Genomic DNA, 23,948 nt, shown 5'->3' with positions numbered 1-23,948 from the left:
AGCAATTTGCACTGCGATTTTAATGCGGGCCAAAAATAGACTTGGTTAGTATAGATGTTAACAAAAATAATTCATTCGATATGTTTCATGAGGCACATGCCAAATAAACGGGAAAAAAGGTGTACAACTAAACACAATAACGTACAACCGTACTTTATGACTATTCTCGGCACTTGACTAGCTCAAAAATTCATTAGTCATTCTGGTAAATCTGAAATTGTCCTTGTTTATTACCTAGTAGACCTAATGCTATTAAGTTGCAATACCAGTAATGGTTCGAATTGAGAATCACTACTTCTTATTAATATGTATTATGTTGTACTATCACGTTGTAGAAACAACGTTTAAATTTTTCACTGCTTGGTTTGCCTTGGAAATTTTAGTCTTCACATAGTAATGAATGTTTATCAACACTAGGACCCTGTCTTGTAGATTTGGTGATTGGTTTCAGTGAGCATGTTAATCATTCCTGACATTTTTCTTCTTTAAAACTATTTCCTAATGCTGCTGATAGAAATGAAATCTGTAGGCATTTTTTATAAATTGGCAGTCTTTGATGTAGGTTGTGTGTTATTGTGTATCTTGCATTTTTAACATTTTTGTTTTTGTTGTTAAGCTCCTGCTGCTCCATTGGTCAATAATGAATATGGTGAAATGAAAATGAATAACATTCGCAACAACTGGGTTAATCCAAACAAAGCAGAATCTACAGCTCAAAATGCTGTGCAAACAGTTCAGCATCTTGCACCAGATGACTTCAGATCTTCTGCTACTTCAGGTAAATGATTTTTATTGGTAATTTAATTTGGCTAACTTATCTCACAGTGCTCATGAATTATTCTCATTATAGCTGGAATGACTAGAGATTTAGAAGAAAACATACTACCATTAATTTGTTTAGTACAATTTTCCGTTTTTGAAAATGACAGTAAAACTTGATGTTGTCAAACATATGACTTTGGCATTGTAATAACTGAAATCACATTATTTCTATGCTGTTTACCACTTTTTTTTATAAATTGTAACAAAAATATGCAAGCAAACAAACATACAAACAGACAAACAATCAATCAATCAATTAATCAATCAACAAATAAATTAAGATAACTATAGTAAATGTTCAAGCATAATAAAAAGTAATTATTAAAAGTTTACAATAAACAAACAAACAGAAACCAATCATTCTTTGGTGTTTGATAGTTTAGTAATTCAGGAGGGAATGTACTGCACCCAGTGCTTTGTCCAACACCTGCCATATTTAGTTAGTATTACTATTATTTTTTTTCTGTGAATACTACATATAAAATCGGCATGTTGGGTTCGCGTTGGCCATAGGTAAAATTCAATTGGATAATATGGAGTATTAAGACAATCCAGAATGTTCTCTCTTGCCGGCCATTAGAAAAGGTTTGAACCACTCTCGCTATAGGTTTCTTTATTTATTTTGTCAACTAAAAACAAAATTAAGTCCAGTTTTAATTTACTATACTATACTATTTAATTTACTATATAGTATATACTCAATTCTAACTAAGTATGAAGGTATTAAGTGTTGCCATATCCTAGACTTTATAACTTCTTATGGTAGGTTGTTTGAACTCACACCTTTATTTTTATATCGTGCTATTCGACTCAGTGACCAAGTGGTTAAAGTGCTGGACTCCCAGCATCGTTACTGTTGTAATGCCCTTCGGCAAGAAATTAATGACTCTTGCTCATGTTCCTGTCTTCCCATGTTTGCTCAGTTTTAACCTTGGATGGAATAATATGAAAAGTAAAAAAACAGCTAGCTTCGTAACCAGGTCTCGAGCGGTGACGAGTCATCACCAACTTAAGTCATCCAAAGACTTGCCTTAATCCGAGATTATACCGTATCATACTGTTGTATAGAATATTGTTGTATTAAATTAGTTTTTTGCACTATCGTATTTGAGGTATCAGGAATAATAACTAGCTTAAGGGGTCATTTCCCAATTCAAAGAGATAGACTTTTCAATGCAAACTACATTAAATCAAGAAGCTACCATCGCAAAGCTACATCATAAACCTACCCTGAATTTTGGCTTGCAACGAGACCTAGGTTATGACTGCCTACAGTCTTAATTTGGACAGAATCCATGTACTCAACAAGTTTTTAGCTTAAAATTTCAGGACAAATACTGTACTCCAAAATACCAAAAATTCAAACCCACACCAAAATTACAACTTAGCCTAGACCTGCAACCAGCTTTCGCCAAAATAATAACAAACTACTCCACGTAGACGTCACATGCGCATTGGACTGGAAAATGTCTTAGTTTTTTTAATATGACGCCTTGAGTGCGATACCCTAACAGTTGCTGTGTTGCCGGCTCAAAATTGTCTTTCTATTGGGAAGTGACCCCTTAACTGGAAAAAATCACAGTACCAAAACCAAACTGTCAATGTTTTCAATATTGATATATTGTTGATTATCAACGAAACGATTACTGTTTTCAGAACTCAGAATAGAGTTGCATTCAGTAGACTGTTAATACTAGAATGAACAATTGAGAACTAGCACATTGTGCGCTGTAGTACGAATGACGTAATTCGGAAGTAATCAAAAATGGGTCGTGTATACTAAACACGACCAAAATATAGCCCAGTGCTTACTGTTAAATACAAGTGAAAACAATTAACATTATAATATCATCAGATCTACACAAGAATTCTGTAAGGTTAAGGGCTAATTATGACAGTTAGCACACTATCTCACCCCTCGGGCATTTCAAAAAAAGTATGCTCGTGGTAAAACCTTATGTGACAGAACTATAGCCATCATATAATGTTTGAATTGATTTCATTTTAATAGTGCTGTCAAATGCCATAATCCCGAGACTTATGACATCCCTTAACTACCACGTTGTCGGGACAGAAAACCCCCCAAAAATGTGGGTATTAGTGGAGGTTTGATTACCATGAAAAAGGGGTTATATTACAAATCAAATAATGACAATAGGAAGAAATACATAAAAGGTTTTTTATGGTTGTTATAAAGATTTTGTAACTCCTTTGTTGCATGGAGATAGAAAAGTTGAGCAAAAGGTTACGATTTAACAGAAATTACACCCAAAAAAATTACAGGTACATAGGGGAAATTTTAAGAAATATAACTATGATTGTGCTACAAATAAGTTACGACTGCGATTACAACTTAGCTACAGTTACGTTTGCAAAGAAAATAAGTATATGGTACAATTACGTTACATAAGATACATAGAAGAACTATAAGATACATTGCACAAAGAAATTACTCAGATTGCATTACCCTAAGGAGAGAAGTTATTTATAAGATTGAAGTCGGCCAAAAATTTGTTTTCTGCGGACAATCCTCGACTCATCAGGTTTTGATTCGTTTGCAGCCGAGTCATTAGGAAAGAACTTTACAACAACATTTACTAGCACTACATAAGATAATGATAAGTAAAATAAAACAAAAATGATACTATTTGGCTTTCTGGAAAGGTGAGGTCAGTGTGGTGGGCCAACCTGGCAGTGAGGACAACAAACTGAAATTTGTTCACTTACAGTGGGTGTCGGTCTCTGGCGTTCATCCAATTTTGAATCTTACTCCTTCAGTGACTAAACGACCACCTGTTAAATAGAGTAAAATAAGAAACAGGATATAGTGTGGCGCTCTTAAAGTTAAGAAAAATCAAATTTTCACAGTACTCCTGAAAAAGCAAGCTTATGCTTGCGAAAGCTCTTGTCGAAAAATATAAAGTTAAGCTTTAGAGTGCCAAACTATATCCTGTTTCTTATTTTACTTTAAAACTTGGTTAACACGGTTTAGACAAGATTAACTTGTTAAAAAGAGACTACAGTCAAATCCGGTTAATTGCATTCTGGATAATCTCATAATTCGTTTTATCGCATAAAGAGCGCAAATCCCAAACCATAGTCTATCATTTGTAAAGGTAATACTTCGGTTTATTGTATAATCCACTTAATTGAACAAAAATGAAGGTGATTTATTCGATTATTAAAAATTTTCAAAAGATAAAATTGAAAACAACGTGCACTGGGAACGCACACGCAATGTGTAAGCCTTGCGACTTTACTGCGCTTTGTTACAAAACAATGAAACAGACAGTGCCGAATTTAAGCGTTAACACGTGGCTGTCAATACGCAGACATTTACATTCGCACTGTTTTACTTTCATTTAAGCGTTGCGTAAAGAAAGCGTTAAAGCATTGCGTTAAGATAATGCCGTAATTTGTGAAGAAGTTTTACGAAACAAACAAGTTAAAAAAGACGACATCAACGAAGAAAACTCTGCTAACGAAATTGCTGCGACTACACCATAAATAAAGAAGTTCTGCATGCACTTGATACAATTTGCTGACGACTACAGTTTGAAGGGGCGGACATGGCCACATTTGTTGGTTTAGAAACACAAATGCAAGAAAGCATGCAAAATAAAATTAAACAAATAACAACCATACAGTATTTTCTTCATTAAACAATAAATGTTAGAGTGTTTTGCGTATTAACGTTTTCACATGTGACCAGCTTTGCAGGTCAAGTTAGACTAAGTGGTATTTGCACTTTCGTATAAACGCATAATTCGTTTAATCGCATAAAAAGGCTTGGCAAATTGACTATGCACTTAATCGAATTCAACTGTATATTATATATATTGTCAGCAGTTATATTCGTTATCACCTTGTATGCGCAAACATAATGAAATTTATACTCTGTAGAGCAGATTGGTAAATTATTTTAATTATATCTAAAAATGGTGGCTGTCTTCTTTCCAACGATGTCCGATCCGACTTTGGTTGGATTTAATTTGGCTAGTGCTTTATATGTGAAAGCCGTTCTTCTTGTTGGTGTATTGTCATTGAAATTGATTTCTTCATGAATTCATGGATAACACGTTATTTTGTTGAGGACGCCATTGAGTAGTAACAAGAGAAATCCAATGTCTCTAGGTGTTGGTGGTCGTTTCTTGTTTCCTGTTTTGGGATGGTTGTAGTGACATCATCATAGTTCGTTGCTCGTATGCAGCGTCTTTCTTGTCCACTCAACTTGAGGTGATCAGGGGTAGTGTTTGTGAATGTCAAAAAACGTCCTCTAAGTTTTGTAAGAGAAGACCGTTAACGGTGGAAAGGCCTTTTCATGCATGATTCTACTTAGCAGAATTGGTGGTAAGGTTGTGGCAACCTTGCACTTTGATTACAATCTTTGAAAACTCATCATACAGTGTCGAATTGTCTATGCAGGCTGATGAAAAGCTGTGCACGTGTGCGGTGTGATCGCAGATTGTAAAAGTTCTAGCTGATAGATCTGTTCGACTTCATTAGGGAACTGGAGCTTACTGTTATTTCCAGTTAGTTCGACATATGGTCAATTGCGTTCAACAATGGGTGGGAAAACGAATGTCTTAAAGCAGGGTTTAGCAAAACAGGTCTTCGTATGAGCAATTAAAATAGGGAAAGTCTGTTCTGATCAATTTTCAATGGGTGTGGTTGTACAAATTGTCCAATCACGCCAATCGTACATTGTAAACAGTTACTTGGATGTCTCCTGTCCATTGGTATTCTATATCATCATTTGAGTTTTCTTGTTGTCCAGACTCCGGGCGTGCCAAAGGGGTGTAATTGTCCATAAGGGTTTCCAGCGTCCAAGCTTCTGCTCCACTTGCGACACAGGTATGGAGCTATGGAGGACTGCTGCACTGTGGTTTCCTTTTCGCTTTGAAACCATGTGATATGGTGGGTTGTGGTGGCAGTGATGGAGCATTGGTAGGCGGTAACTGGAATTTTGTGTGACTTCGGCAAGTTCAAATTGATTAAACAGTTCTTATTTGCGACAGACCAGCGCATTTGCATTCTCTGCCATCTTTGATGTAGTAACATTCATGAACGCTATTGCTATCATAAACCTGCAAGGTCTCAATATACTTGGTTATGGAGCTGCCCCATAAGGGGATCACCATTAAGTACTGATAAAGTAACATAACTGCTATGTAAATCATAAATGTACGTTTCTCTAGACCAATTTGTTACTTTCGTAATACTAAAAAATTGTATATACACTACCGTACACAATGAACACAAGAACACAGGATGATAAGAAAATGATTAACAAACTTTTGCAACAAACATATCACGACAACATAATACAGTTTATTTTTCAAGAATGTCTCACGCGGACAAATATTTGGGCTCACACGAATCCAAATATCACAATGCTTGACACGAGTGAATCCCGGATATATTTGTATCAGCACTAGATGATAAAATTTTATCAAAAAGTTGCCAAGTCTTGCTTGTAGCATGACATAATTGCTAAACATTAATGATCAAAAACCAATTGAAAAGCAAAATCCTTAAGTAAATGACCTACATTAAGAAATGTTGACTCTAGTTTAAGTTATCCAGGAAAATATATCATCATATTTGAACAAAGTCGATAAATTGGAAAGAGTTATTGTACTGTATACAAGTATACTGTATACATTGTTAGTGAGTAGGGTCAGAAAGTTAAAATTTTCAAATATTTTTTGCAAATTACGTTTTGGTTGATACAGAATTGGATTAATCTATTTAACTTGAATTTTTTGAACATGGCATGTATATGAAGAACCCTGTAGTAAAGGCAAGCATTTGCCTGCTTCACTACTTTTAACGATCTATACGCAAAATGTCATCAATGCCACTTTTTGTACCATACCAATGAGTTAATTATGTTTGTTGTCTGAAAAGTTTGTGAGTCCTGCAATATTTTCTTTCAGAATAAATACTGTTTTTTTTGTCTCATTCAGTTAACAGTGGCATTAATAAAGAAAGTACCACTGGGTCAAGTTCAATACCTTACTCTGCAAACGTTAATCAGTTTTCTCAACCAAGTGGCAGTGCATCCATTACTTCGAATCAAAGCAGTGGTCCTTCACAACTAAACCAATTTACTCATAGATGTAAGTAAAAAAATGTCATTATGTTTGATTTCTAGAAACCTTGTGCTTTTAAGGATAAACTTCTACAAAAACAATTTAAGCAACACTAATCGAGTTTATTGCTTTACTTGTTACAATGTTGAATGTCAGACATAATAATATAACTTTATGTCAGATCTAACCAGGTACGCATTATGAGATAGAATGGAAATTTACTTCTGAAAAATGTATGATATTGTTAGCCAAGTTACTGGCAGACAAACAGGTTTTCTATCATAACAAACAAAGCTGACGCACCCAGAGGAAGAGGAAAAATAATTTATGAAACCATTAGGTTCGGGTTCGTCAAATATTGAAGCAAGATATTCGGATTCGCACAAACACGAATAATTTTGAGTTCATCACATCCCTAATAGTAACTAAGATTTTTTTGCACATTATAATTTGTCAAATTTTCAAGTTTGCAGGTGTGTGGTGTACTTTGCATTATTATCAATAATATTGTACAGTACTTGTATTATGTAGTTATTATGACCACGCATGTTTAACTTCAAAATTTACGAAGTCAGTTTTGAGTGTGTATTAATTATTATGTAACTGAGTGTTTGTGTTTGCTTGATTTTATATAGAACATTGTAACTTCAAATTTTTTTGCATATTATATTTTTTCAATTTTGTGTACTCTTGGCATCGTCCACAGTCAATTTAGGCATCTGGAGAATCCATGTTGACCTAAAGCATGTCAAAGTAACTTAATACTCTACCATACAAGTTTCCTTACTGGGGTGCATGAACCTCTTGGAGGTGCGTGAGTCTGTAAGGCATGCCTGAAAGTGAAAAATAGATTACTTTAACATGTCTTCATTCCTTTTTTCTTTTCATATTTTCTTGTTTGTTTTACATAATTGCTAAGTACGTACTATAACCAATACAAAAGTAACTGCTAAGAAGGTTTAGAAAATATTATTTTAATACAATGAGGCTAGTCGTGAAACACAGCTAGTTGCTTGTCACTTGGTTATCAAGTGCTAAAAAAAATTTGTTGACTTATTTCTAACTTCCAGCAAAATAGCACATCACTGTTATTGAGATGTAGTTGTTTATTATTCATGGCTTGTTGAACGCATCCAGATACGTTTCACTTAAAATCGGAACTGTAAAAACTTCATTGGCCCAGGATCAGGAGTCCAATTTCTGTTGCAAGAGTTAGATCACTTTTTGGGCCCTGAACAGATTATATGCAATGAAAAATGTAAATTCGATATCTGTAGCATACAATAAATGTAAGCAGTTATTGCTGGTTAAGCAGCTATTCCCAAAATGTATTTCAAAAATGGCAGAAGTACTGTAAATTTGCTCAAGTTTAAGAACTACTGGGCTAGACCAAAGTGAAGCAGCACATCACCATTTCTTGCTCCTCCCACCTCTTCTTGAACCCACTTTATTTTACCAACATTGATGAGTTTTAATTCTAGTTGGGCTGCCTGTAATCTTTATGCAATACTCTTCTTTAAAAGGAGTCAAATCCTGCTTGTTATTTTTTGAACGGGAAAACTGAAAAACATGGATGTTTACACTTTCATGCCCGAGGTTTGAAGTGATATTAAATGATACCAGCTTGAGCCTGATTGACTGCCTCGGTTCTTGCGTTACTGACAGCACTCACAATCATTGTATTGTTGTAATCAGGAACCGAAGTAATATTTGCTGTTTTTGTAAGACTTATGTTTTGAGTTTTTTCCATCATTGACTAAATTCACTATCTGCTTGACAAGGTCTGGAACCTGGGACTTTGAACGACTTGAAAAATTTTGTGATTATGTGTGTGAGCAACTTGCTCGTCCAAGAAGGATATCAGGCATTCCATGGAATCGCAGGTGTCTTTCTTATGAATTACATTAGGAAATAGATTCCTGCTCCGATTAACATAAATGCTCCGGTGATTTGATGAAGCTCAAACTGTCAGGAGGTAACTGAAGGTAAAACATTTTCCTCACAATTTCATCCAACTCTACTTTGAGAACATTATATTTTGTAAAATAACATTGGACTAATGAGGGTAATGGAATTTCAAGGTAGGCAAAAAATGATGCAGACGACAACACATCCTTATGATAATTGTTGCTTTAAAACATCGTCCATAACTGGTGAGTCATCAGTAGATCACAACCACAATCAATCACACAGATCACTTGGTTGTTCCAAACCAAGCCTGGATATTGTCTCTCGGGAATGGTGGAGAAGTTTATCATTGGATTGTAATACGAGGTTGTTAGCTCTACGGGTAAGGGGTAGAAGGTAAATAATGTGAAGAAAAACTCAGTCTTAAAATGAGGTTATATCTTTGTAAACTGTGTTATGTATTGTCAAGAATTTCATCGTTGCTGCCTCTGCTGGAAGAGGGAATGATAACTGTGCTCTGCGGGGTGTTGATCTGATAATCTCTGTTGACGTCAAATATTGATAACAAATCTTCAGCAAGCTCATTCCATGAAATCGGGACCAATATACTTTAAAATTAATGTTGGGTTATGGATTATAACACTAACTTTGTGAAAATGGTATATTTGGAGACATGCCAGTTTAACTCCAACTGATAATACGCTTTCCGTTGACAAGACCCTTTGAAAACATTAGTTTATAACTACAGAGCATGGCTTTCTTGCTTTCCTACTTTCTATATATAATCTCAGTGCAAAAGGAAACCTAGGTGCATGCAAACTAATTGTAAATAGTTCTGTGGTAAGTAGACAAGCATCGTAGGAAACTAAGGTAGAAAACTATAGCTCAGCCAATTACCAGCTGTTTTAAAATTTGTTATTCAAGTGGTTGCACTTCAAGGCGGGATTTTTGCTAATCAACCACCAGGGAGCAGTGCATGCATGTGCAAAAAAGTTTAGTTTTCTACTATTGTAAAATTTGTATAATCTGCCTTAGAGTTAAAACAGGAAAAATTTGGTCTTGTTGAGAACCATTGCTCTACCAATAAATATACTAATATGATTTACCAGAAAACTTAACTTTTTGTGTTTTTTTTTACTTGCCCTTTTACCAATTGAAAATAGTATACTTCACTGAAGTTATTGAAATGTACTTTGCTTTTTTAGCCCAACAGAATATGTCATGGCAGGCAAGCAGTACTGCACAATACACTGCTGATATGAATGCATCAGTTAGTGCAGCTTACTATTCTCCAAATAACGATGTTCCATACTTACCTGTGTCCACTCATCCTGGTATGCTTGTTAACTTCACTTCAGTTCAGTTTTTGTATTGTTTTATGTTAGAGGTTTCTGTTTAGTAAGTTTTTTATGTTTTAAATTTTTAGTAGGTAGTTCTATACACAGTATACTTTTTATGGTAGGTCTAATTTTTAAGTGTGACTTGAAACTTCATTTATTTGTTTTTTTTTTGATGTAATTGTGGGAAAGAAACAATTGTAACACCGATAGCTGCAAACGTTGTAACAACATTGATATCGTTCGCTGCACACATACAGCATTTAACGTTATACAAAAGCGTAGTACGTTTGATGTGCGCTTTGCGATAACATATGACGATACACCCTTGTGGTACATCGTGTACACACAAATACCGTAGGTGATTACGCAACGCGGATTAGGATATCACCCAGAACCAGCAGTGTGTGTGTTCAAAATAGCAAAAAGGCGGCAAAATGACAAAAATTAACTGATTGCTTTATTGAATGGTGAGCATAATTTAAAAACAAGGCTTCTAGATAATTATTATTTTCTAGCAGCCTACTGGTAGAAAAGCATTTCCTGCCCACCCAAATTACTTAAAAATATTTTAGCTGGTGTGTCTCATGCTATGTTTGTAGGGAATGTATACATGAAATTTTTCGTGAATGAGATAAGATAGGAGGATACAGTTTAGTTAAATAGATGAAGTCGGATGAGCAATATTTTCGACAATATTTTCAGATGGATTCGCTAACTTTTGATGAGCTTTTGTCAAAAGTTGAAACCTTTGATTAGCAAGAACTTTACACACTGGAGGAAACCAACAAGTGTGTCAGAAAGATTTGCAATTACTTTGTGGTTGGTGAAATTACTGAACACGTTAAGTTTTCTGCACGTGTCAAATAGGTTAACAATACAAGGTTATAGGTAGCCTACATCATAACATGCAAAGCTATTTATAGATCATTATTCATAACGCTTTGTAGCACAAAAAGCACTTTACAGTGTATTGCCTGTGAAAATAACTTTAATATAATATGAAACAGGTATTTGGCAACTGGGGACTCACAAAATGCCATTGCATTTAGTTATTGAACGGACTTGCAATTTGAACAGTTCGTTAATCCAGATTATTTGAAGTCCCCCCATGTCACATGCAGAGTGGAACAAAATTGCTTCAGATTACTATAACATCTTCATTAATGCATGCATCAATCAATGCATCAATTGATGGGAAACATGTGATGATCCAAGCTTCAACATACTCTGGGTCAGAATTTGAGGGTTACAAGAGATACAACAGCATAATCCTGCTTGACTTATGTGATGCACAATATTGTTTTACATTCCTTGACATTGGAAACAGCGAAAGACACAGTGAAAGACACAATGATGGAATGGCACATTTGCGAGTTTAAATTTTGGAAGGAAGCTTTTGTCAGATGAACTAAATATTCCACCTCCAGAATGTTTGCCGGGAACCAATACACAAGTTCCTTATTGCCTTATCGGAGATGCTACATTTCCACTAAAGTTCAATTTATTGAGACCTTAACCGGGGCGATATTTGCCAGCAGGTAAGAATATATTCAATTACAGACTTTCACGAGCAAGAAGAGTAATTGAGAACACTTTAGGTATTTTGGTTACACGTTGGAGAATTTTTAAAAGGCCGATTAAAGCACAAACTGAAACTGCTGTTGCAATCACCAAGGCTGGTTGCTGTCTTCACAACTTCACAACTTCACAACTTTTTGCAAATGAAAAATAGAACAAAATTTCCACAGAAGCAAACATGTTGTACTCCTTTTTATGTGGACTGTGAAGACCGTATGGGAAATGTCATATCTGGTGCTTGGAGAAGTTGCCAAGCATCCAATAACTTCAGACCTATTGGGGTCCAGCAGCTTGACTGTACCTCTAACATGTACGGTCAAGCTGCTGCTGCCATCAGTAAACATTTAAAAGTTATTTTCTATCAGCTGCCAGACAATCACTGTTGCACAAAAATGTAGTTATTACCAGTAATAATTTGTTTAGCTTTGTGACAGCTCTAAAACATTCACTAGCTTGTATTTTACAACTGTACTACTATCCATGTTATGTTAAGAAACTGGTCATCTCACTAGTTTTCAGTGGTCAATGGTGCTCAGTATGTTAAGCAATTATACGGTCACACAGTATGATTTCTTAGGCATTTCAATAATGAATATTAAAAATCAATAAATTCAAACGGTTTCGAACAATTTTTATATTCACAACACAGTTAGGTAAAAGTACCAATTAAAATTTTTCTTGAAGCAGGCAAGAACACTGAACATAAAATGTAGAAAACTGCATACAAAGTACATACAAAAAGAAAATGCAGAAAAGAAACTGCGTATGGGTTTATAGAAAAGCATGAGATGACAATATACAGTGATAACATATAGAAATGAACTAAGTTTTCATGCATGTTAGTAAAATAGTGTCTCATGATACAAAAATGATATTGTAATATCAAATTTCACTGTTGAGTGAAATATTGCATGATTGCACTCATGGCCTCATCTCCTTAGTAGAAGCCAAATTTCTAAGTTTAGCAGGAACAACTTTTCCACAACTGTCATACACGTCATCCGATGAAGGTTTGCCGGCTTTTGCAACATTTTGTATTGCTTTTAGGTTTTTCTGGAATATACCAAGCAAGCTTTCCTGGTAATGAAATATTCCATGATAAAAACATTGCCTACTAATCCAAGTTGTAGAAATATTACTGCCATAAGCAAACCTACATATTAGCTCTTGAATGTAACTTTCTTTTCTTGTATTGCTGTGCCACTGGACTTGCAGAACTCAGTCCTTCAAAATGGTCTGAAATATCAGTATTCAAGTTTCTGTGTATTGTCCAGAGCTATACACAATTTCTTTCTGAGTCAAAGGTTGCAGAACCAAAAATTCTGTTCAGCATTATCACAACACACTTCACAATGATGCAGTCCATTGCATATGTGATGCACATGACACAGAAAATCTGTTTACATACGTATGTATGTGTACGCCACAATGGTTACCACAACTCAAGATTATATAAACTGTACCTTAGGAAAAATTTCCATTACTAGTTGGTAGAGAGGCAGTTTCTGTCGGATTTAGCTCCCTGAGAAAGCTATTTTGCACATTTCCCACAATTCTGGAAAATGAAAATGATTTATTACGCACTACTGAAACTGATTGATTAACCACAGTATTACCTTCATCCCTGATTTGTATCAAACTTAGTCGATGGTGCGGATGGTCATTGAGAAACTGCAACTGCTCATAATGCTCCCATGCAGGCACAGAAATTGCTCCAGCGCCACTGGGTTTCATGCCTTCATGTATGTTTTTTTCTTTAGAAAAATCTATAACTAAGGCTTCTCCATCTCTTCATGCACGCATCTGCTGTTAGCAACAATAAATTTCAATGAATTACTATTATTTCTGATATATAGATAGATTGTCAAAAAATAAAGAAGAGAATAAAAAGTCCCGGTAATGTAAACAAAACTAATTTTAAATTTTTCTGGCGTTTGGCATATGTCTACGAACAAAACTATTTCATCCAACTGCTGTCTTGTACCATTCATGTTCATGATATTCCATAAAAATACCTTACACCATATATTTTATGGTGCTGTATTATATGTAATACTCATGGTTAAATTAATCAACAAAATCGTATACATAGATAACAGAAATTAAATCAACACAAATTTAACTTTACTGTAAGAAGTATATTTCCAAACATTTTAAGTTACTTATTTTATGAAACACGAGTCCTATTCCAACGGAAGTTATACTGCACAAAATACTAGAAATAATGAATGAGCCGCTGAGAGTTATAAAATGGGAATGAATGCTTGTAACAACTGCTATATCGCTAAAACTTGTGGAAAGCACTTAACTAGATTAAAATTTAACTGAACTTATCCTAATAGCTTCACAATATAATGTCTACTGCGAAAAAGAGAATAGCATATTAAAATTGTTAGTGAGCTAGTAATATTTACTGCATTAAGTATATTTTGCATGTAATGTTGGGCCTTCATTTACTAATCAAGTGAAAATGTGGGCCATCGTAATAAAAGTTTGCCGACCACTGCGTTAAGCTTGCCACCTTTGATCTATTGCTTTTGCACCTTTTGCTTTGACCTAGCTCAGCCATCACTTCAGTAAAAATATAACACCACCTAATGGTTAAACTGCTATGCTTAACTTAAAATGTCCAGAAGTAATTCATGTCGTTGCTTGGGAACCGTTCCCTTTAATCTTGTGTTGTACCCTTCTGTGTTGATTGCTGACTGAGATCATTCCACTAGACCAGTGGTTACAAAAGTATGGGTCGCGGCGAGGCATGGAAAACCTATGTTTGTAATAAAATACATTGTTTCATAGTAAGTGGACCACGCTGTCACTGCTTGGTATGCCTGTCTACAGTGAAAAGAGTAGATTGCTGAAATTACAAATGAACTTGCAACTTACTGCAAGAAATCATCCAAACAATCATTTTTTTTCATGTTAAAATACGCTGTTTAAGACTTGGGTTGCGAGATGTTCAGCAAACTCAGATTTGGGTCGTGCTCAGAAACGTTTTCGAACCGTTGCACTAGTGAGTCATGTACACACACTTTATGTGAGCTGGTATTAAATCGAAATATTAATAAAGCCATTAAACCCATATTTCACAAGGCCATCTACCTAACATTTGCACATCTCCCTGGTGTCGAAACTTCAATGTACGACATTATTGTATGAGATGCTACAACCAAGAACATGATAGATACTTCGAAACGCACTGCAAGTGACATGTGATGTCAATCTTAGACTAAATAAAAACAAATGCATACAAATAAATAAAATGACAAATAAAATGGTGATTTAAGTAGTGAAGGATTGAAACCCTATCTAGGTATGGCTGAGGCAGTCACTAACATGCAAAGGCCTTCAAACAAAAATGTTGTACAAAGATTCTTGGTATGATAAATTATCTAGGAAGATTTTACCCTCATTCTCAGTTAAAACTGGATCTTTGTTCGTTTTTCACTCCAAAGGTGACTGGAACTGGGATTCCCCACATGAAATCACTTCGAATGAGCTCAAATGGCTATAAGATTAAAATACACTGAGCTACTTGACCTGATACAACAGATGTCCATTGTTTGCAAAACAAATTTCTATTCCACTCATGCACTAATTAATTCAAAGATCTTTTTAATGGCCTTAATTTTGTTCCAGTTGAGAATGTCAAGGATTACTCCAAAAGTGACTGGAACTGAGACTCCTGGGCTGTGAAATTGTTTGAAATGAGCTGAAAAGTAAAGGATAAAATTTACTGAGCTGCTTGGTCTAATACAACTCAGGAGTGACCACTCTTTTAGAAAATGTAACTTAGGCCAGTGTTAGTCACAGTATTAAATAAACAAAATTGGATAGTGCATACTGCATAAAGACGTAAACAAATGGGTTGGTCATGCAACTGCTACTCGGCAACCTAGTCGTCATGTACTATATCTTGTATAGTCTATGCTATTACCGCTACGTATTGACTAATTGGAACAGTTTTTTTTTAAATTTCTTATCTATCGTATCCCCTCAGTTGCTGTTTTAAGTGTACAGTATATAGAACTACTTTAGCTTGATCTGACAACTTATTTAAACGACTTTGTCTATTATTTTAGTTATGAGCAAACTTGTGCACTGAAGTATTTCCATAGATAATATTCATTGGTATTTTATAAATTTTACATCAGGTCCAGAGTTTTGGTGCTCCATTACCTCTTACGAAATGGATGTTCAAGTTGGGGAGACCTTCAAAGTCCCATCCTCTTGCCCTACTGTTACCGTTGATGGATATGTTGATCCATCAGGTAAGCAAATGGCATTTGCATTCCAAATATCACATTGCCCACCCCAGATTACAATAGGCCGTTTTAAAATTTGTTGTGCTAATGTGTTTGTAGTGTGAGCATTGAGCAGCTGTATATCATCCAATCCTGTTTATTTGAGATGAGTGACTAATGATGTTACAAATTGTCGGTTTTCATCAATTTTTAAACTGTACTCGCAGTCTGCTGCAATTCTTAGTAGTTGTTTCATATGTGAAATATGGCTGGACTGAATTCAACATTATTAGAATTTTGTGTTTTTTATCATGTTTTTGCATTGATGCCTTAAACTAGTTGTGAAAAATACTAATTGAATAATGAACATCCGATATTGTTGTAGGTGGAAATAGATTTTGTTTGGGTCAGCTGTCAAATGTTCATCGAACTGAAGCGTCTGAAAAAGCAAGGTAGGAGTTGTTTAATCCTATGTCATTTATCATTGTTTCCATGCATTTTTTTGCAGGAGTTGATAGTCTTGCGCAACTTATGTGCATTTGTTGATTTAAACAATGTTTTGTTATTAATTTTTTTTAAGGATTCTAAACACAAACACTTTTTGGGATTTGTATTCATGTCTACATTCCTTCTTTGTAGTGTTACAAAATATGTCTGTCATTTTTTTTACCGCTTTAAATGCCCACTAAAAGGCAGACGTTATTGTATAGAAGCAGCTCGCTTGTAGTGTACTATTTATTTGATAAAATTAATTAAAATTTGTTTTTCAATTAAAGACATAACTCGCCAACGCATTTGTAACGTATAACGTTTTGATAAAACCGAACAAAAGTTTCAGTATAGTGGACCCAAGCAGTGCAATCATCATCATCATCAAGAAATGTCCTTACTCTAAACTCGCTTGTGTAGAATGCTGGTAATGCGATGTTTTTCATAAGAAAACCAATCGCAAATGAATAAATGCAGGCTGCCAATCGGAAAGTGCTATGCATTATAGTTAAACGTTCAACCGTACCAAAGCAGTGAAGCGTTAAGCAGCAATAAGAAATGATTCGTGACACTCAATAAAATTATGAAAATGTGCACAAAGAATTCAGTGTGTACTAAAAACGCACTATAATAATGACAACAAATAATTTCTAATTGTGAACACAGACAGGAAAAACAATAATGCAAGTGGTTGTCAAGATATTGTCAAGGTACAAAGCTGTTCCTCTAAAGTCTCGAGTGAGCTGTTCCATGATTTCCAAAAAATATCCAGAGGTGCAGATTTGATGCCAAATGGTAACCGTTTCTATAACGAAACCTCTTTATGTGTATTAAGTGCAAGTCTACTTTGACTTTCAGAAGAAAGGCAAACTTGATTATTATAGGGATTAGCTCGGTCGACTTTGTTGAAACAGTAACTACAACCTAATTTCTGCATTAGGTCCCTTGTGAATGGCATGGGTTGTCGATGATGCTTTGGTTCAAATTTTTGTGTGGATCTTCCAATGTAGTCTTGAAACAATCTTGCAGCTGTAGCACACTTCACTTTTGACTGTTACAAAGTTATTAATATGTTGTAGGCCCTACAATGTAGGGTATCATTACATAAATAAAGCACCATAAAAATTAAAGCATGTCCAATATGTTTACTATTCGTATTTAGTGGATCATCATGTTCTTAGGTTTGGCCGTGGTGGATCATGGCAGAAATCATTTGAACACTCCTGGCCTAGGGCATTAATTGCCAGATCAGCTTTCAGGAGTAGTGGAGTAACACATCACCAGAACTAAGCTAAAAACCATGCACATGTAATTGTAAAGAAATTCGGCAGTGCGAGAGCAGTTATGAAATCGGGTAAATATACACACAAATGAAGCAATGGACAGTGCCAATAAAAACAGATTTTGACCACACACACATAGGACTACAGTACAATATAATAGTGGCATAAACGAATAGTACATGCACACACTAAGCTGTTTTGGGATCTGCTTAGCTAGTGCAGTGTCTAATTGTAGAAAAGGTTTGGTTTCTAGATCAAAAGTTAAAAATATATTCTAGCTTTCCTTTCGAATGATGACGATCTTCTGCACAAATTTCAGAAAAAATGACAGAATCACTTGTACTGTTTGGATAGATTTCAGTTTAGTTGACTTGGTTAAGCAGGTTTTAAGTTTTTCACATTTTCTAGTTTGGACTGATGCAGATTCTTCTCTTGCTTGCAGCTCAGCTTCATTTTTATATAATTGCGGTTGTATTTCGAGCTCCAACAGATGGTTTTGATACTTGAGCTCCTGTTTTTCAAACAGCTTCTTTTGTTCAATCTTTCTTATTCAATACGTTGTTTTCTGATACGTTCCACGTCGCTTTGTTGTTGGCGATTCAATTTAAGGTATTTAAGTCATAATTTGTTGTTCTTTAATTGCGTTGATTTTTCATTGTGCAGCCAATCTTACTTGTAAAATTGAATTTTTGGTTTTCATGTAAGTAGAAGAGCGTGAACTTGCTCTAGTAGATCTAAACTTGATTGAAAGCTGGTAGTTTCTTGATACTTCTGAGTGCTGGTTTATCATCATCTGAAATTTGCCCATCATCACCAGGATCGGACGCTATGTCAGGTGGAATGCTTGCACTTTCGCTCATTGTAGTTGCAGGTTGTAGTTACAGGAATTGTTGAAAAACTTTAAAATATAACTGCAGCTAAACTGAGATGCTTGCTGACTTTCCCAACGAATGGCTCGGTAGTAATTCTGTCTTCGTGTTGCAGACCTGATGATTTTGAAAATAAATTTGACAGGTTACAGTGTTGACAGCAATGAATTTTTCTACTAAAAAATAAATAAATTTGATTACTAACAGATGAATATACAAAGTGGCACAATTACAGCAATACTAAGAAATACTTACTGAAGAATTCTTGGCCCAATATCATGAAGTTTTAGTACTTAAACAGTTCAGCATGCACCGTAAACAATTTAGTATCCCATGATATTTTTAGATACATAAACATAATTGCAATATTCTAGCCACCAGTTCAATTCACCACCAAATGTTTAATAATTAATTTTATATACTAGTGTGTTAGTTTGGGCAAATCGCCTTTAAGAGCGCCACTAATTCATGAAAATAATTATGTTCATTTTCGTGGTTCATTATCATTTCATATGCTATTTCTGAGTTTGACAACTGCAAGAAGCATAGTTGTAAAACCGTCCTGCTTTTGCTCGCCCAGTTTGCATTTGGGTGTTGTTTTCTACTTTGTCATTGATATTGGCTGCAATACGCTTCGGTTTTATTAGTGTGCACAACAAAGGCGAGAAAGGATGAGCCGCGTATAAGACAACTTAAGCATTTCCATAGATTCACCACAAGCACCAACCATTGCTTGACAGAACGGCAAATTTTACAATAATGAAAATGAATTAAACATTCCCTAACCGTTGTGTAGTTCAGAGCTTCCCAAACTGGGGGTCGCGACCCCACAAGGGGTCGCGTAACGAACGTCAGGGGTCGCAGAGCGTATACCAATTTTACACGAAGTACAAAATACAATCAAAACAAAATATCGTTCCAGCCTAATCAACATTAAAACCGCCTTGAGACCAGCATTAGCAGATGTTGAGCCACGGCTGGACTTGCTTTGTAGCAGAAAGCAGTCGCACCAATCACACTGAATAAATGTGTGTGCTTTTTTTGTTTCCAGTGGCCTACATATGTGTAAAGTAGTAAGTAGGCTTTGAGTACTGGTTGCTTGAATTCAGTCTTTGCATCTCAATAAATGTCACTAATGACAAAGGTATATTTCGCACTGCTAATCAATTTAAACGTGAAGGGTCGCGGAAAACTTCAGAAGTTTGAAAGGGGTCGCGAGCAAAAAAGTTTGGGAAGCCCTGGTGTAGTTGATCTGCACCGACGAATGGCAAAAACATAAATTTACCAGGTACAACTGCACTTGTTGTAGTAACCAACCAGTGAGTTAACACAGTTATTAAATTTAGAAAAGGGAATACCAAAACATGTTTTTTGCAGTAACATATTGTTTTCTTTTGTTCATTAACCAAACTAACGAGTTTTAGCATGATTTTCTTGCTAATCAAACACTTATATTAAGAAAAATGAACAAAGTTAGCAGATTCAGTTTCACAAGCTGTAAATTGTGAAGTTATTATAGAATGCAATGTCTGTTCCGAATATAATGGAATAGTTCTTAGTTTTCAAAAATTTAACTTTTATGAAGAATAAAGTTTTGATAATGGCACATGTTTTTTATTAATTACACTCCATCATTACCTGTATGTAATTTGTTTACAATATTCAAACTAACACTATGCTCACATTTTATCATTACCCATTGTGTTTTCACAAGTCTTCTATCATTTTTTGTGGCTTTCCACATACTACAGTGATACTGATTACCATCAAAAGTCTTAATAGACACTTTGGATGGAAACGTTCAGATTCTTTTCCATTGACCAGGAAATAATTGTTTGTTTTTTGGAAACTGTTATCTTACTTTGTTCAGCTTACACATTGACATTTCAGTAAGGATCTTTGTTATCAATCATCATCTTCCATTCGCCTGTTGTTCAGGCCTGGTCTTCATCCCGAAACAAATTCAGGGTCAACCAGTTGTCTGCAGCGACGCCTCCACTTTCCCCTGTCGATGGCATCCTCGATCTTCAAGCCTCTCCTTCTCATATCATCCTTCACCGTCTCTTCCCATGTTTTCTTTGGTCTTCCTCTTTTCACCTTTCCCTCAATCATCTTATGCTGTACTCTTCTCGTTAAGCTCTCCTCACTCACTCGCTCAACGTGCCCCAGCCATCTCAGACGATGTCCTCTCAGATGTTCTTCAATATCTTCAACACCTGTCCACCCTCTTATCACATCATTGGTAATCTCATCTCGTAGTGTCTTACCACACATCATTCGAATCATCCTCATTTCTGTCGTCTGCATTCGCCTGATATCAGCCTTCTTCATCGCCCAGCATTCAGCTCCATAACACATCACACTTATTACACATGCTTTATACAGCCTTCCTTTCAGATTGGTAGAGAGTAGTCTGCCACAGAGTGTACCAGACAATTCCTTAAACTTTTTCCAACTAGCGCATATTCTTGCCGTCACTGCCCTGCCAGTACTGTCATTTTCCCCTATCATATCCCCCAAATAACGAAACTCCTTAACAAGCTCGATCTCATCACTTCCCAATTTCACATATTTCTCCTCTTCTTCATCACTAATACAACCTTTACATCTGCCACATTCGTAATTCATTCCACTCATCAGCCTTCCATTGATACCTGAACATCTCTTATGCACCCAATATTTGCACTTTCTGCATCGAATGGAATTTCTCCCTACTCTCTTCCCACAAATTGCGCATGGATCAACAGTACTGACTACTCCCCTTGACGATTTTCTACCAATTCTCATCGCTTTGGTTTTATTGATGTTCACCTTCAAACCTTTACTTTCCAGTGTCCATAACATCCATAACAATTACGAAAAGCAATGGGCTTAGCACTGAACCCTGGTGGACCCACACTTCTACCTTGAACCATTCTGACATTTCGCCTTCGAGTTTCACGGATGTCTCAGCTTCTTTATACATCTCCATCACCACTCTAACTTCTGGTTCCATCACACCCTTCTTCCTCAATGCCCACCAAATCACTTCTCTGAGAACACGGTCAAAGGCCTTCTCCAGATCAACAAACAATGTGAATGGTTAAACGGCCACCTGATTTTTAATTATTTCTTCATATCATTATTTTGCAAGAGTGGGAAGAATGTGAAACTGTGTATCTTGGCAAACTAATTAATGTCATTTTAATTCATCTTATGTACAAATGGATTCTTAACCCAGTGTAATTAAATCCCAGAATTTGCCATCAATTCCTTTGCTACTGTCTGTTCTTTTTTTCTAGGTTACACATTGGTAAAGGAGTTCAACTTGTTTGCCATGGTGAAGGTGATGTGTGGGTTAGGTGCTTAAGTGACCATGCAGTCTTTGTGCAAAGCTATTATCTAGATCGCGAAGCTGGACGTTCTCCTGGTGATGCTGTACATAAAATCTATCCAAACGCATATATCAAAGTTAGTCTAATAAGGTTGCTGGTTCTCAACCTTTTTTGATTTATTCTTTTTACCATGCTGTGACAATATAGTTATGATAACTAACTGTTACTAAAAATTGTCAGAAGTATGCAATTTATGATTATATAAGACATAAGGAATGATTGCCGTACTAACGTCTGAGTCTTCATGATTAATAGCTAATAACATATTACAATAATAGTATCTACGTTGTATATTGTATTCAACATATTATACCTTGTAAGTGGCAAACGGCAGCAATTCAGTCAAGTATTTATTGCATGGTAAGACATAATTATTTAAAATAGTAGCGTTTAGGGGTTCATTGGCCCATGGCCCCTTTCATGAACCCAATTTTTGCGGCCATGGGCCTTTTTCGTTTTCATTTTTATTTGTTCATAACATTTCCTTGTTAGCATGCTGCAACTTTTTCACTTTTATCCTTAACAAAAACCTGCAATAGGCAGGTACATAACATTAAAAATTGTTTTGTACAACGTTTCAAAAGTGTAAACCATAAATTGGCAGCTATTTTATTTAAAATAAAGAATACATTTCATTTTTGAAGCGCTTTTTCAAGCATAAAAACAACAAATTTCTGTGCCCCTCATTTTGGGCAAGGTGGATAAATGTAGAAGAACCAGTTTTTTAAAACTTTTGCCCTTTCCCCCTTTAACACAATCTTAGATAGGCTGTGCCACTGTGTCAACTAAACATGTTCTTGTTAGGGTGGATTGTTGTTAATTATAGCGCGATCCATTATTTGTTTGTCTGACGCCATTGATAAACACATTCATTAACTACTGATAGCCTAGTTGAGCATCACAGTACCAAATCAAAACTGTTAAGGTTTTGAATCTTGATATATAATTATTTATTCTCAATGAAACGGTTTGTTTTCAGAGCACAGAATAGAACTTACATTCAGTAGACTGTAAATTACTAGACTGAACAATTGAGAACTAGCACATTGTGCGGTATAGTACCAATGACGTAATTTGGAAGTAATCAAAACTGGGTTGTGTATACTGAACACAACTAAAATATAGCACAGCGCTTATTGTTGAACGCATGAAATAAAACACAAATAATAATATTATAATATCATCAGACCTTAGATATGAGAATTCCAAAGGAGTAAGGGCTAATTAGGGTGTGTAAAGTAGGCTATCCTTTATACAAAATCAATCTATGTCATAGATACACAAGGTGCAATAGACAGCAAAAACATTTGTGTATAAAAGCACACTCACAGCAATGTGAACAGAAGGCAGAAAAAGTGCAAGTTAATAAACTTCTGAGCATGTGAACGTAAATAAGTGTTGATAAGTAAGATTTAACCATATTGATTACAGGAAGCTGTAAAATTAATAGGTGTATAAGTGCTCATAAGTACAATTTGATTACAGTTATTTAAAAATAAGTGTAAATTTAAAAGTGCATAAAATAAAGATAAAGGTGAGTTAGTCGAGTAGCTACCATTCGAAGTACATGTTCTTAGACTGTCTCTGTAGTAAATATGCTTTTAATTTGTTACTAAAAAGAGTAGTTGATGTAAGTTCATTTAAAGAGTCTGGTAAATTATTCCATTGTTTTGGTCCACGATATTGTAAATACTGTTGATAACCTGCTTGCTGAAACAAGGTGAAGTATAAGATTTACAACTATTTCTAGTAATTATGTATGGTTTTTTATTAAACAAGTCGTTATAACAAGAGGGTAACTTATGTTGCCTTAATTAATGGATCAAAGTATGCATATTTAAGCTAAATAAACTCTCATTTGTAGTCCTTCTTGCTGTTCTGTAGTTCTTTTTGCTTCCTGTTATTATTTCTTCAAATTTATTACAGGTTTTTGTAACTTGTTTATT

The 23,948-nt window shown here is 35.3% G+C and overlaps 2 protein-coding genes and 1 pseudogene across 8 annotated transcripts in view; all 3 read left to right on the top strand.

The window, feature by feature from the left end:
- Positions 1–23,948, top strand: part of LOC143470544 (mothers against decapentaplegic homolog 4-like) — a 52,238-nt gene that overhangs the window by 14,888 nt on the left and 13,402 nt on the right. For 3 of the 4 annotated variants that reach the window (XM_076968752.1, XM_076968753.1, XM_076968754.1), the window contains exons 4-9: positions 617–778; positions 6,792–6,944; positions 10,031–10,159; positions 15,898–16,014; positions 16,373–16,439; positions 21,910–22,078. In XM_076968752.1, the coding sequence (XP_076824867.1) occupies positions 617–778; positions 6,792–6,944; positions 10,031–10,159; positions 15,898–16,014; positions 16,373–16,439; positions 21,910–22,078 (797 nt within the window). The remainder of the gene's footprint in view (positions 1–616; positions 779–6,791; positions 6,945–10,030; positions 10,160–15,897; positions 16,015–16,372; positions 16,440–21,909; positions 22,079–23,948) is intronic. The other variant, XM_076968755.1, reaches the window with a different exon arrangement.
- LOC143470546 (uncharacterized) lies at positions 6,954–10,024 on the top strand. 3 transcript variants are annotated; one of them, XM_076968759.1, is made up of 3 exons: positions 6,954–8,902; positions 8,999–9,207; positions 9,295–10,024. In XM_076968759.1, the coding sequence occupies exons 2-3, from the start codon at positions 9,010–9,012 to the stop codon at positions 9,385–9,387; spliced, it is 291 nt and encodes a 96-aa protein (XP_076824874.1). In that variant the 5' UTR covers positions 6,954–8,902; positions 8,999–9,009; the 3' UTR covers positions 9,388–10,024. The 3 variants fall into 3 exon arrangements, with proteins under 3 accessions (XP_076824874.1, XP_076824872.1, XP_076824873.1); XM_076968757.1 differs by having other exon boundaries at positions 6,954–9,207; XM_076968758.1 differs by having other exon boundaries at positions 6,954–9,221.
- On the top strand, positions 10,929–11,941 carry LOC143470545 (uncharacterized; annotated as a pseudogene). The gene is made up of 2 exons (XR_013119376.1): positions 10,929–10,984; positions 11,173–11,941. The product of XR_013119376.1 is annotated as an uncharacterized LOC143470545 (transcript).

The sequence above is a fragment of the Clavelina lepadiformis genome, chromosome 9 (assembly GCF_947623445.1).
Source record: "Clavelina lepadiformis chromosome 9, kaClaLepa1.1, whole genome shotgun sequence".
Taxonomy (NCBI): Eukaryota; Metazoa; Chordata; class Ascidiacea; order Aplousobranchia; family Clavelinidae; genus Clavelina; species Clavelina lepadiformis.
The sequence above is the reverse complement of the archived record's forward strand: the minus strand, read 5'-3'. Positions and strand labels throughout refer to the sequence as shown.

Excerpts from the sequence above, each read along its gene's own strand:
- LOC143470546 (XM_076968757.1), top strand. The coding sequence starts at position 8,977 with ATGAGGGTAATGGAATTTCAAGGTAGGCAAAAAATGATGCAGACGACA. Across the intron at positions 9,208-9,294 it reads CGAGGTTGTTAGCTCTACGG|AATTTCATCGTTGCTGCCTC; the intron begins GTAAGGGGTAGA and ends TGTATTGTCAAG.